The sequence below is a fragment of the Bombina bombina genome, chromosome 2, assembly GCF_027579735.1.
Source record: "Bombina bombina isolate aBomBom1 chromosome 2, aBomBom1.pri, whole genome shotgun sequence".
Taxonomy (NCBI): domain Eukaryota; kingdom Metazoa; phylum Chordata; class Amphibia; order Anura; family Bombinatoridae; genus Bombina; species Bombina bombina.
The window spans coordinates 178,069,779-178,084,329 of record NC_069500.1 but is presented as its reverse complement, the minus strand read 5'-3'; the positions used below and the strand labels follow the sequence as shown (position 1 = coordinate 178,084,329).

At 34.2% G+C, this 14,551-nt stretch overlaps 1 protein-coding gene across 1 annotated transcript in view; it reads left to right on the top strand.

Moving 5' to 3' along the window:
* Nucleotides 1-304: 304 nt before the first annotated feature.
* The window catches only part of CMYA5 (cardiomyopathy associated 5), a 202,364-nt gene continuing 188,117 nt past the window's right edge, over nucleotides 305-14,551 (top strand). The window contains exon 1 of the mRNA XM_053701360.1: nucleotides 305-547. Within this exon, the coding sequence (XP_053557335.1) occupies nucleotides 408-547 (140 nt within the window). The 5' untranslated portion in view covers nucleotides 305-407. The remainder of the gene's footprint in view (nucleotides 548-14,551) is intronic.

Genomic DNA, 14,551 nt, shown 5'->3' with positions numbered 1-14,551 from the left:
TAAGGAGAACTTGTTTTGCATGGAGAAATGTATCATTATTCGCCCCAGCTCACCTTCTGAATTGCACAATTTAATACAACCTATTTATTTTTATAAATTTGAGCGCACTAGTGCGCCTCTGCGAGGGTGAGCAGCAGAGAATTCAGAGGATAATCTAATGGAGAATTCTCCAAGCCCTTGATAAATCTAGCCCTAAGTCCCAGGGTACACAGAGAAGGGGCCGGGCCAGCAATACTTGGTGCTGTAAAGCATGTGTTTGTGTGTTTGCGGCTGTTTTCTCTTTCAGTCTATTTTAAGACTCCCCTGAGTCAGGAGAACTAAAGCCACAGGCTGCTCTGTGCTGCGATGACACACGTCTCTTCTGAACATCCAAGCGAGGTTTGAGCTTGGGAAGTGAACATTTTAATATGGATTCATTTATAAGGAAAATGGATACAGTGTGCCCCTCAGATTGTGACAGGGCCTCGGAGATTTCCTTCTGCCTTGAGGATGAGGTGCCTGTTGAAACTGTTCTGAATGCCGAGGAAACAGAGGAGCTGACACAGAGGTATAGTTCAGCCAAACCTGTGCACACTATGTAGAGGATTGTAATTGTATAGCATTTTTGTCTGGTCTATAGCAGTGTGTCACAACTCCATCTGGCAGCTAAAGGGTTAAACTATTAATGGTTTAAGATTGCGGGAGTCTGTTCTGAAGTTGGAAGTTTCTTTTTTTTCCCCCCAAGTGGCCACAGAAATAACAGCTGAAAAGCCCCCCCCCCCCCCGACTGACACTTGTTCACGTGTTTATCCCATTTGCTCATGTAGTTGTGTCATTGGGAAATGCCTCTGCTGCTGCCTGATGACATAACTACTTGCACAAAGCCTGTTGCACTATATATATATATATATATATATTAAATATAGAATTGCAAAATTAAATGTAACCATTATTACTTAAGGACCAGTCAACACTGTACATTTGCATAATCAACAAATGCATGATAAGAAGACAATGCAATAGCACTTAGTCTGAACTTCAAATGAGTAGTAGATTTGTGTTAAATAAATAGCAAAGTTATGTCTATTTCCACTCCCCCTGTACCATGTGACAGCCATCAGCCAATCAAAAATGCATATACGTATATTCTGTGAATTCTTGCACATGCTCAGTAGGAGTTGATGACTCAAAAAGTGTAAATATAAAAAGACTATGCACATTTTGTTAATGGGAGTAAATTGGAAAGTTGTTTAAAATTGCTGCTTTATCTGAATCATGAAGTTTTATTTTGACTTGAGTGTCCCTTTAGCAATTACTCTATGTCTAGAAGGATGTAGTTGTGTTTAAGTCATTTGGGCAATCTACAGTGTAAAGCTGTTTTATAATTGATATGTAATTAAAATCCACTAACTAAGGGAACCCATAATCATTATATTCTACAAATAGCACACATTGTTATGTTACTGTCAAAGTGCAGTAGGGATCTCTCTCTGTTGCCATCTGTTGATATCACTCTAGACAGAAAGAAATGTCAGCCAGAAAGATTCTTAGGAGATAGATTGCCTTTTTATCATTTTGGGTTGTTGTACAAAATGGAAGAAAAAAAAAAGTTTCCATGTGGCATTTTGTATTCATATAGGAACATTTAGGCCTTTTCTGAAATGTATCTCTCCAAGCTTTATTGGTTGAGATCTTTTGATTGGTGACTAATGCCTCAGTTCTCATGTTCACATAGAGCTGTGGTCACAAGTTATTTTCAAGCTAACGACAGTCTTAACATCGTCACATCCCAACCCATACGACAGTATAAGGGCTAGGTGCAGCGTGTGTGATCTTATTATCAGAGGTCATTTATAAACATTTTAAGTGACATTAAACTCAAAATATAATTCCACATAAAATGTTTAATTATGCCTAATGAGAAAAATATGCAAAGCATTTTCAGTGTTTATTTTTTTCTGCTTTAACAAACGTTTGAACATGAAAATAGCAGCTTTTCCACTTCCCCTTGCAAGGCTGGAATGCATTTTGAATTTGGAACCTGCTTACGTGTTGCACAATGATTGTTTGATATGTGCAGGAACTCAGTTTTATTTGTCTCAAATTTGCCACAACAATGAAAGTATGATTTATAACTCTCAAAATGGCGTTTCCGCAAAAGTGCGATATTTGTGCTCCACTCATAATACCAGTGCACGCAATTGTGTGATATTAGAGGTGAAACGCAATGCAAACACAACTTCGCATTCGCATTGCAGGGAAGCTTTTGCTCTCACAAGAGCGTGCTGCAATGGGAGCCTCGTTCTTATGCCATGAGACACGGCAGAGAGCTTAGCGCAGCGAAAGGGGTAGGTCGCATACTGATGGGCAGCAAATGTAAAATATATATGTAAATAACACATACATATATATATATGTAAATAACACATACATATATATATGTAAATAACACATACATATATATATGTAAATAACACATACATATATATATATGTAAATAACACATACATATATATATATGTAAATAACACATACATATATATATATGTAAATAACACATACATATATATATGTAAATAACACATACATATATATATGTAAATAACACATACATATATATATGTAAATAACACATAAATATATATGTAAATAACACATACATATATATATGTAAATAACACATACATATATATATATGTAAATAACACATACATATATATATGTAAATAACACATACATATATATATGTAAATAACACATAAATATATATGTAAATAACACATACATATATATATGTAAATAACACATACATATATATATGTAAATAACACATAAATATATATGTAAATAACACATACATATATATATGTAAATAACACATACATATATATATGTAAATAACACATACATATATATATGTAAATAACACATACATATATATATGTAAATAACACATACATATATATGTAAATAACACATACATATATATGTAAATAACACATAAATATATATGTAAATAACACATACATATATATATATGTAAATAACACATACATATATATATATGTAAATAACACATACATATATATATGTAAATAACACATACATATATATGTAAATAACACATACATATATATATGTAAATAACACATACATATATATATGTAAATAACACATACATATATATATGTAAATAACACATACATATATATATGTAAATAACACATACATATATATATGTAAATAACACATACATATATATATGTAAATAACACATACATATATATATGTAAATAACACATACATATATATATGTAAATAACACATACATATATATATGTAAATAACACATACATATATATATGTAAATAACACATACATATATATATGTAAATAACACATACATATATATATGTAAATAACACATACATATATATATGTAAATAACACATAACTATATATGTAAATAACACATACATATATATGTAAATAACACATACATATATATGTAAATAACACATACATATATAGGTAAATAACACATACATATATATGTAAATAACACATACATATATAGGTAAATAACACATAAATATATATGTAAATAACACATAAATATATAGGTAAATAACACATAAATATATATGTAAATAACACATAAATATATATGTAAATAACACATAAATATATATGTAAATAACACATAAATATATATGTAAATAACACATACATATATAGGTAAATAACACATACATATATAGGTAAATAACACATACATATATAGGTAAATAACACATACATATATAGGTAAATAACACATACATATATAGGTAAATAACACATAAATATATATGTAAATAACACATAAATATATAGGTAAATAACACATAAATATATATGTAAATAACACATAAATATATATGTAAATAACACATACATATATAGGTAAATAACACATACATATATATGTAAATAACACATAAATATATATGTAAATAACACATACATATATAGGTAAATAACACATAAATATATATGTAAATAACACATACATATATAGGTAAATAACACATACATATATATGTAAATAACACATACATATATATGTAAATAACACATACATATATAGGTAAATAACACATACATATATATGTAAATAACACATAAATATATATGTAAATAACACATAACTATATATGTAAATAACACATAACTATATATGTAAATAACACATAAATATATAGGTAAATAACACATAAAAATATATGTAAATAACACATACATATATATGTAAATAACACATAAATATATATGTAAATAACACATAAATATATATGTAAATAACACATAAATATATATGTAAATAACACATAAATATATAGGTAAATAAGAATATACATATATATTTACGGGGAACAAACAATCCCCATAGAGTGCAATGTAAAGGCACTTTTCAGTGAGTTTTTTTTTTTATTTGAAAAAAAAAGCTAAAGAGCCAGCCAATCTTTGGTTCAGACCCTGGACAGCACTTGTTTATTGGTGCTGTCCAATCAGCAAGGGCAACCCAGGTTGTTCATCTAAACCTACATTCTTGCTTTTTAAATAAAGATACCAAGAGAATGAAGAACATTTGATAATAGGAGTAAATTAGAAAGTTGCTTGAAATTGCATGCTCTATCTGAATCACGAAAGAAAAAATTTAGGTTCAGTGTCCCTTTAACCAGCCACTTGTAATGGCTGGTTCTTTATTACGCGCACGTAAACAAGTGAATTTGCCCGTTTACGGGCGTGTGATAAATTAGCGCTGCAATTGTAATTTAGCCCTTTATATTTAATTGGAGAAGCATTTCCTTTTTGCATTATTGTGTTATTGCATTATTGCTTGTATATGACCTATATTCTCTTTTTGCACTTATATATTGTTCTAAAGGAAATTATAAACTGTCTTACTGGGACATACAATTTAATTCTCCATAAAATGTCTGCTCTATATGTATTTTAAATCTTAACATTTTTATTTTTTTTCACTGCTCCTATGGAGGCTATAGTGCAATATTTGCAACAGAGAATCTTGACCCTAGTACATGAGGCACAGTGATTCATTAATATGTATAGGAAATAATTTCTATCTGTACCTACACTAATTGGCCACAGCAAAAAAAAATAGATAAACAACACTTTTCAAAAAGTGTGTCCCTGGACTAGAGACCGATACTATTTTTTTTTTTTTTTGTATTACAAAGACAGAATTTAACTATTGCAATCAATCCCTTTGTAGTTGCCATATCCAACCTGTAAATTTAGCAATTCTCTAATTGAAGTCATTTTGTACATGTTTTCCCCCATGTGTCAGTAGTGGCAAAAACAATCAACATGATTAGTAGCATAGAGATACTATGGCCAGCCTGGGCAAAATGCCTCATCACATGTTGGTCAAATGTCCTTTGCTTTAGCGTCAAATTGCTGACTTGCGAATATTTCAGAAAATGAGGTAACCATCTTACCAATATAATACAAGTAATGGTCATAAAATCATAAAGGTGAGGAGGTGCTAGTTAACCATTGTTTAGTTTTAAACCTCCTATTGGAATGTGGGTGATAAAACTCATGTTTTGACAGCTGTAGGCAATCTTACGGTAGAATTCCACAAGGGCTTTTTTTTACAAGTGGATTCCTGGTGCGCGATCCGATATACGGCGTAGTTTGCGGCGCAAGCGAGAGAACCCCCGCCGCCCGTAGTTTCAGCTCGCAACTCGAGCTATCCTATAAACTTCGCCGGCAGTTGCTAAAGTGCCGTAAGTCGGATAAACCAGCGATGTCCAGAAATCTGCGTAAGTACAAATTTCTGGAGTCGCCAGTGACTTACGGCACTTTAGAAACTGCCGGCGCCTACAAAACCTGACTGAAGTCAAAATCTCCCGTACTGTCTAACACGCCTCCCCTAAGTAAGCCCGACACGTCTAACCCTCTATCCGCTATCCCCCCTCACTATCCTAACAATAAAAAATGTATTAACCCCTAAACCACCGCTCCCGGACCCCGCCGCCACCTAATAAAGTTATTAACCCCTAAACCGCTGCTCCCGGACCCCGCCGCCAGCTATATTAAATCTATAACCCCCTAAAGTGAGCCCTAACACCGCCGCCATCTATGTTACCTACCCCCTAATGTGAGCTCCTACCCCGCCGCCAGCTATATTAAACTATATTAACCAGTATCTAATCCCCCTACCCCGCCGCCAGCTATATTATCAATATTAACCCCTAATCTAATATCCCTAAAGTAATAAGCTCTATTACCAGCCCTTAAAAGGGCCTTTTGCAGGGCTTTGCCCCAAAGTAAACAGCTCTTTTGCCCTATAACCTGCCCTCCTTACACCGTCGCCACCTATATTAATAGTATTAACCCCTAATGTAAGCCCCTTACACCGCCGCCATCTATATTAAAATTATTAACCCCTAATTTAATCTACCTACCCCGCCGCCAGCTATATTATCTATATTAACCCTAAGTATATAAGATAAAACAGAATGGAGGGGTGCCTCATGTGTGGTATCATCTATTAATTAACAATGAGTCACAGAACTATTGCCAAATGGGTACTCACAAATTTGGAGAGCACACTTATGTGCTGATAGGGGCGGGCTGCAGAATTAGAAAGGTGTGACAGCTCACCCACTTGAAGGCGCTCTTGGCGTAAGATGGTGGTGCTATAAGGGAGACAAGAAATACGGGCACCACATGTGCAGATTATTAATGATACAACCACAACAGATTCCTTAATATGGAGGGTACTCACATATTCCCAGAGCACACCAATGTGCTTGTAGAAGCAGGCTGCAGATTGGTAGAGGTGTGGCAGCTCACCCAAACTCTAGGTATCTTGATATTTGTATGATAATGTGTTCCCTCAGGTGCTGGGCTGGTCTCTCATAGGTGAACAATGGCAGATGGTGGGTAGAAATGAATCCACTCAAAGGATAAAAGATATATCCAAATTTATTTAAAAAAACATAAAAGTTTTAAAACAACAGCACAATGATTGCTGATGAGAGTGAATAACAGGGTGTCCAATAATCACCCAATCATACAACGCGTTTCACGGTTCACAGACCGTTTCATCAGGCAAAAAAATCATAATCATGATTTTTTATGCCTGATGAAACGGTCTGTGAACCGTGAAATGCCGTGAAATGCTTCTACAAGCACATTGGTGTGCTCTGGGAATATGTGAGTACCCTCCACATTAAGGAATCTGTTGTGGTCGTATCATTAATAATCTGCACATGTGGTGCCCGTATTTCTTGTCTCCCTTATAGCACCACCATCTTACGCCAAGAGCGCCTTCAAGTGGGTGAGCTGTCACACCTTTCTAATTCTGCAGCCCGCCCCTACCAGCACATAAGTGTGCTCTCCAAATTTGTGAGTACCCATTTGGCAATAGTTCTGTGACTTGTTAATTAATAGATGATACCACACATGAGGCGCCCCTCCATTCTGTTTTATCTTATATAGTACCACCTGGACCATCCAGTGAGGAGGAGGCAGCCGCTACAGCAATCGTTATCCTTTGAAGAACGTATAAAGGACTGTCTAATTTTTCACAATTGCAAGTGTATTTTCACTACAGTATCTAAGAATTTACTGTTTTCTGCCTTTATTGTGTATATACTCATCTATGATAGCTTAACATTGCCCCATCATATATCTTTTGTTCTAGATTATTGATTATACTGCATCTTGAGCGCCCCTTCAGTGATTAGGTTTTTACAGTATAGTTAACCCTAAGTATATTATAGTTAATATAGTTATTATATTATTAACTATTATTATATTAACTATATTAACTCTATCTAACCCTAACACCCCTAACTAAATTCTTATTAAATAAATCTAATTCATATTATAAACTAAAATATTCCTATTTAAATCTAAATACTTACCTATAAAATAAACCCTAAGATAGCTACAATATAATTAATAATTACATTGTAGCTATGTTAGGGTTTATATTTATTTTACAGGTAAATTGTTAATTATTTTAACTAGGTATAATAGCTATTAAATAGTTATTAACTATTTAATAGCTACCTAGTTAAAATAATTACCAAATTACCTGTAAAATAAATCCTAACCTAAGTTACAAATACACCTACACTATCAATAAATTAAATAAACTACAAATATCTATCTAAAATACAATTAAATAAACTAAACTAAATTACAAAAAAAACAAACACTAAATTACAAAAAAAAAAAAAAAAAGATTACAGCAATGTTAAGCTAATTACACCTATTCTAAGCCCCCTAATAAAATAATAAAGCCCCCCAAAATAAATAATTCTCTACCCAGCTCTGTACCAGCCCTTAAAGGGACATTATACACTCATAGCCCATAAAGTTTTTTTTTTTTAAATAAATGTATAGTTTTGCTTATTTTTAAATAACATTGCTCTGATTTTCAGACTCCTAACCAAGCCCCAAAGTTTTATGTGAATACGGTCAGCTACCTTCTCCAGCTTTCTGCTGTTTGTATAAAGGGTCTTTTCATATGCAAAAGAAGGGGGAGGGGGGGGGGAGTGTCTTATTTGTCACTTGCAGTGGGCTTTCCAACTACCTTTTCAACAGAGCCAAACTGACAGCTTCTAAGTAAGTTTTTAAATAGTTTTATACTGGATTTTTATATCGGTATCTGTGCATCTTATTCTTTATAGCAGTGTCTATTACATGCAGTTATATGAAAATGAGTGTATACTGTCCCTTTAAAAGGGCTTTTTGCGGGGTATTTACCCCAAGTTAACAGCTCTTTTGCCTGTAAAAAAAAAGAACACAACACCCCCCCAACATTACAACCCACCACCCACATACCCCTATTCTAAACCCACCCAAACCCCCTTAAAAAAACCTAACACTACCCCCCTGAAGATCTCCCTACCTTGTCTTTATCCAAGCGGCAAAGAAGAAGTCTTCATCCCGGCGATGTCTTTATCCAAGCGGCAGCAAAGTCTTCTTCCATCCAGAGGCATCTTCCATCAAGCGGCATCTTGAATCAGCCAACCAGATTCAAGTTCAATCCGATTGGCTGAACCAATCAGCCAATCAGATTGAGCTCGCATTCTATTGGCTGTTCCGATCAGCCAATAGAACGCAAGCTCAATCTGATTGGCTGATTCAATCAGCCAATCAGATTTTTCCTACCTTAATTCCGATTGGCTGATAGAATCCTATAAGCCAATCGGAATTCGACGGACGCCATCTTGGATGACGTCATTTAAAGGTACCTCATTCGTCGTTCAGTCGTCGGCCGGGATGGATGCTCCGCATCGGAGGAGCGAAGACAGAAGATTGAAGATGCCGCTTGATGGAAGATGCTGCCGGATGGAAGAAGACTTTGCTGCCGCTTGGATAAAGACATTGCCGGGATGAAGACTTCTTATTTGCCGCTTGGATAAAGACATCGCCCGGATCGGATGAGGAGTTCGGCCCGGTTGGGTGAAGACAAGGTAGGGAGATCTTCAGGGGGGTAGTGTTTGGTTTTTTTAAGGGGGGTTTTGGTGGGTTTAGAATAGGGGTATGTGGGTGGTGGGTTGTAATGTTGGGGGGGGGGTGTTGTGTTCTTTTTTTTTACAGGCAAAAGAGCTTAACTTGGTGTAAATACCCTGCAAAAAGCCCTTTTAAGGGCTGGTACAGAGCTGGGTATTTTATAATTTAGAATAGGGTAGGGAATTTTTTATTTTGGGGGGCTTTATTATTTTATTAGGGGGCTTAGAATAGGTGTAATTAGCTTAAAATTGCTGTAATCTTTTTTTTTTGTAATTTAGTGGTTTTTTGGGGGGAATTTATTTAATTGTATTTTTAGATAGATATTTGTAGTTTATTTAATTTATTGATAGTGTAGATGTATTTGTAACTTAGGTTAGGATTTATTTTACAGGTAATTGGGTAATTATTTTAACTAGGTAGCTATTAAATAGTTAATAACTATTTAATAGCTATTATACCTAGTTAAAATAATTAACAATTTACCTGTAAAATAAATATAAACCTTAACATAGCTACAATGTAATTATTAATTATATTGTAGCTATCTTATGGTTTATTTTATAGGTAAGTATTTAGATTTAAATAGGAATATTTTAGTTTATAATATGAATTAGATTTATTTAATAAGAATTTAGTTAGGGGTGTTAGGGTTAGATAGAGTTAATATAGTTAATATAAATACTATAGTAACTATATTAACCCTAATATAATTAGGGTTAATATAGTTAATATATATAATGTAATAACTATATTAACTATAATATACTTAGGGTTAATATAGATAATATAGCTGGCGGCGGGGTATGTAGATTAGGGGTTAATAATTTTAATATAGATGGCGGTGGTGTAAGGGGCTTACATTAGGGGTTAATACTATTAATATAGGTGGCGGCGGTGTAGGGAGGGCAGGTTATAGGGCAAAAGAGCTGTTTACTTTGGGGCAAAGCACCGCAAAAGGCCCTAAGTGTTTCCCCATAGAAAACAATGGGGCTGCGTTAGGAGCTGAACGCTGCTTTTTTGCAGGTGTTAGGTTTTTTTTCAACTCAAACTGCCCCATTGTTTTCTATGGGGGAATCGTGCACGAGCACGTTTTTTAAGCTGGCTGCGTCCGTAAGCAACGCTGGTATTTAGAGTTGCAGTGGCGGTAAATATGCTCTACGCTCCCTTTTTTGGAGCCTAACGCAGCCATTCTGTGAACTCTAAATACCAGCGGTATTTAAAAGGTGCGGGGGGAAAAAAGCACGCGTAGCTAACGCACCCCTTTGGCCGCAGAACTCTAAATCTAGGCCATAGTGTTCATTGTTAGGCATTACGTTTTTGATTAATGAGCAATATGATTTGAAAAGTAGTGATATAGTAGTCCTATTTTGCCTATTTGTAGTGTAATAATGATTATACAGCGATTGCCATTATTAATTTAACAAAATTAAGTGAGATTAGACAAAAGTAATAAGGATTGCCATAATAATTATAAAATGTTAAACAAAAAAAAATTGAAAATAATTTTGTTGAAAAATATATATCACGGTAAATATTACATGTGATATCTTAATAACATATTGTTCTTTAATTCTAACAATAATGTGAAATTGTTGATATCATTCCCATTCTGTGATAAGAAAAATATAATGGTGTGAAATTGAAATAAGTGCCAAAAGTACATGTATACTGTCGATATCGTGAGGAGATAATAAAAGAAAATAACATTAAATAAATAGTGCTTGTGTTCCTAATAATGATGTGCTGTGTCCTCTAATATAATGTGTTATAGTATGTGATTGTCAGTGTGTGTGCAAGGTGTGACTTATAGTATTAAACAAGATCTGGCCAAAGTTATCTAGAGACCAATGATTAATATAACAATAACAAGAAACCCCAATTTAGAGTGATGTGAAACAGTTACTAGTGTGAAAACTGAAGTGACAAAGTGCTAATGGTTGGTGTGGTGAGGTTAATATGTGTGTGAAGTTGAGTGGAAAGTGAATGACAGTAATGTTCAAAATAATATACGAACTTAGATAATAGCATCTAAGTAAATTAAAATTAAAATTCAGATTAAAAGATGAAAATAACAAATAAAGATACTACTAATATTAAAGTAAGCAAAATTGCGCTTTCATGAGTGTGGTATTTGCGCTCCACTCAGTAATAACAGCGCATGCAAATGCATTGGGCAGTACATTTAAAATATATGTATATATAAATATATGTTTGTGTGTTTATATGTGTATATACATATATTTCTTTCATGTAAGTTGCAAGAGTTCATGAGCTAGTGACGTATGGGATATACATTCCTACCAGAAGGGGGCAAAGTTTCACAAACCTCAAAATGCCTATAAATATACCTCCCACCTCACATATACTTTAGTTTTAAAAACTTTGCCTCTCATGGAGGTGGTGTAGTAAGTTGTGCTTGATTTTCTTCTTTGATATGCGCTTCTAAGAATATTGAAGCCTAGTTCCTCTCAAAGTACAGTGTTTGTCTGAGGGATGCGAAGGGAGTATTGCCTGATGACGCCATGCTTTCACCTATGGGAAATCTATTCTAAGGCTCTCTGTAATCGGTCGCAGGGATTCATCTGCTGCCTCCATTTACAGATCAACATTATACTCCTCTACTATTTCCTCTGCTGATATGTTTCATTACTTGTTTGGCTGTCTGCTATATGTGGATGGGTGTCTTCTGGTAAGTACAGTGGCTGCTGCTGACTTTTGAAGATGGGGAGCACTAGCCACGCCCCTCAGATGGCTCCGCCCATTTTATATATACTGGGTACAAGAGTCCTGTCACTGGGGCAGTATATATATATAAAGCAAAGTCCTGTGTAAGAATGCACACCATATATTTAGTTGCAGCTGCCAGGGTGCAATGTCAAAACAATATGTACTATGCAAAAAAGGCAGCACTCACTGGTCATTTGTAAGTAAAATTTAGCTTTTAATAATACAAAAAGTTAAAATCTTGGGAAAAACATGACGTTTCGATGCCTAACTGGCATCTTTTTCAAATGTCCCAAAAGGTAAATCCAAAGTGGTCACACCTGCTATGTGGTGTTCCCCATGAGAGCATTTTCTTTTAACTTTTTGTATTATTAAAAGCTAAATTTTACTTACAAATGACCAGTGAGTGCTGCCTTTTTTGCATAATATATATATATATATATTTATATATATATATATATATATATATATATATATATATATATATATATATATATATATATATATATAAAAGTTCAGAATAGACAAGCACTCCAGAAATCCGGTTCCAATGCCCAGGGTGCAACAGATAAATAAATAGAAAATAATGAGGAGTGCACTCGCCAGGACTTTTCACAAGTTTAATTCCAAAATGTGAACGTTTTCGGGAGGTTAGCCCCTTCTTCAGACATACAAAGATACAATAAGCACAAACCCACACCAGACACCCTTAAGTAGATAGGTCAACCAATCAGGTAGGGTGCCACCCACACAGTGTGGACACTCCCCTAGCAACCAATGAGGCTGACCTAGAATAAACCACAGTGATTCAAAAATATACATATATGTACAGCAACTTTGGGCTTACTTGTAACTGCTTACTTGCAAATGTTTGGTTGGCTTGTCTTTCCCTTTATTTGTGCCTATATCATGTCCTATCGTATTATAATGATATATTACATACAATTGCATACTATGTGTCTCTTATCCTGCTGTACATATATGTATATTTTTGAATCACTGTGGTTTATTCTAGGTCAGCCTCATTGGTTGCTAGGGGTGTGTCCACACTGTGTGGGTGGCACCCTACCTGGAGAGCTAATGATTGGTTGACCTATCTACTTAAGGGTGTCTGGTGTGGGTTTGTGCTTATTGTATCTTTGTATGTCTGAAAATTTTTTTCACATTTTGGAATTAAACTTGTGAAAAGTCCTGGCGAGTGCACTCCTCATTATTTTTATATATATATATATATATATATATATATATATATATATATATATATATATATATATATATATATATATAAATATATGTGTGTGTGTGTAATAGGCTAGGATAGCGCACTCTCACTCGCAAAAAATTCTCCAGATCAGGGTGCATAAACCATACAATACTTCATGTGTCCATAATCACTTAATTAGATATATAGCAAAACAACATTAAGCATCATATTAATGCATATCAAAGCAAAATACTATACAATTGTGTAGTGATTCTTTGTCAAGTGATAATCCAATAAGTGACATTAATAGAGTGGACTAGGATTTATATCTATCATAAATACAAACAAGCATCATTAAAAATAAAGCACCAAATATATTATAATATATACAAACTGATGAAATTACATGCATAATCATCTTATATAATTTTGAACATGAGAACTTCACATACAATCATATTATTGTACCTTATAGGCAGCAACAGCTATGATCCGCCATTGTATACCACGCTGCAATTGGCATGGGCTTGTGGGCGTGGTCAATACTAATAATACATTACACCATTCAGTGCCACTCAAGTATAAGCCAATTGTAGCATCGGATGTTGCCATAACGATATTCAAAGTAACAACTGGGCATGCCCTGTACGTGTCATAGAGAGAAATTATGCAGACATCCTGTTTCCAATGTTACCAACGCAACCTCAAACCCAACATCTGCATCATATGCACACTAAGGCGACATATATCAATCATCCGATAATACCCATATACCAAGTTCCTATCACCAAATTATACCATCATTCATTCAAGGGATTAACCATATTCAACCATCCGACATCCGAATCAGCAAGGCATAGTGGGCGTGGCAAGTGATAGAAAATATTACAGCATCAAACTGTGTAACCATCACTCACACCACTAATATCGTTGCATATATCATAGCCAGCCCATAACTACATTCGGCAATATGTCTATATCAACATGTGGGCATAGCAGATATTAGAACTTTATGGCACATACACATGCATACCTTAAAGATAATCAGCCATTCGGTAGTAGGATAGAGCTTGTATCATTTAGCCCAATGATCAACTAGTG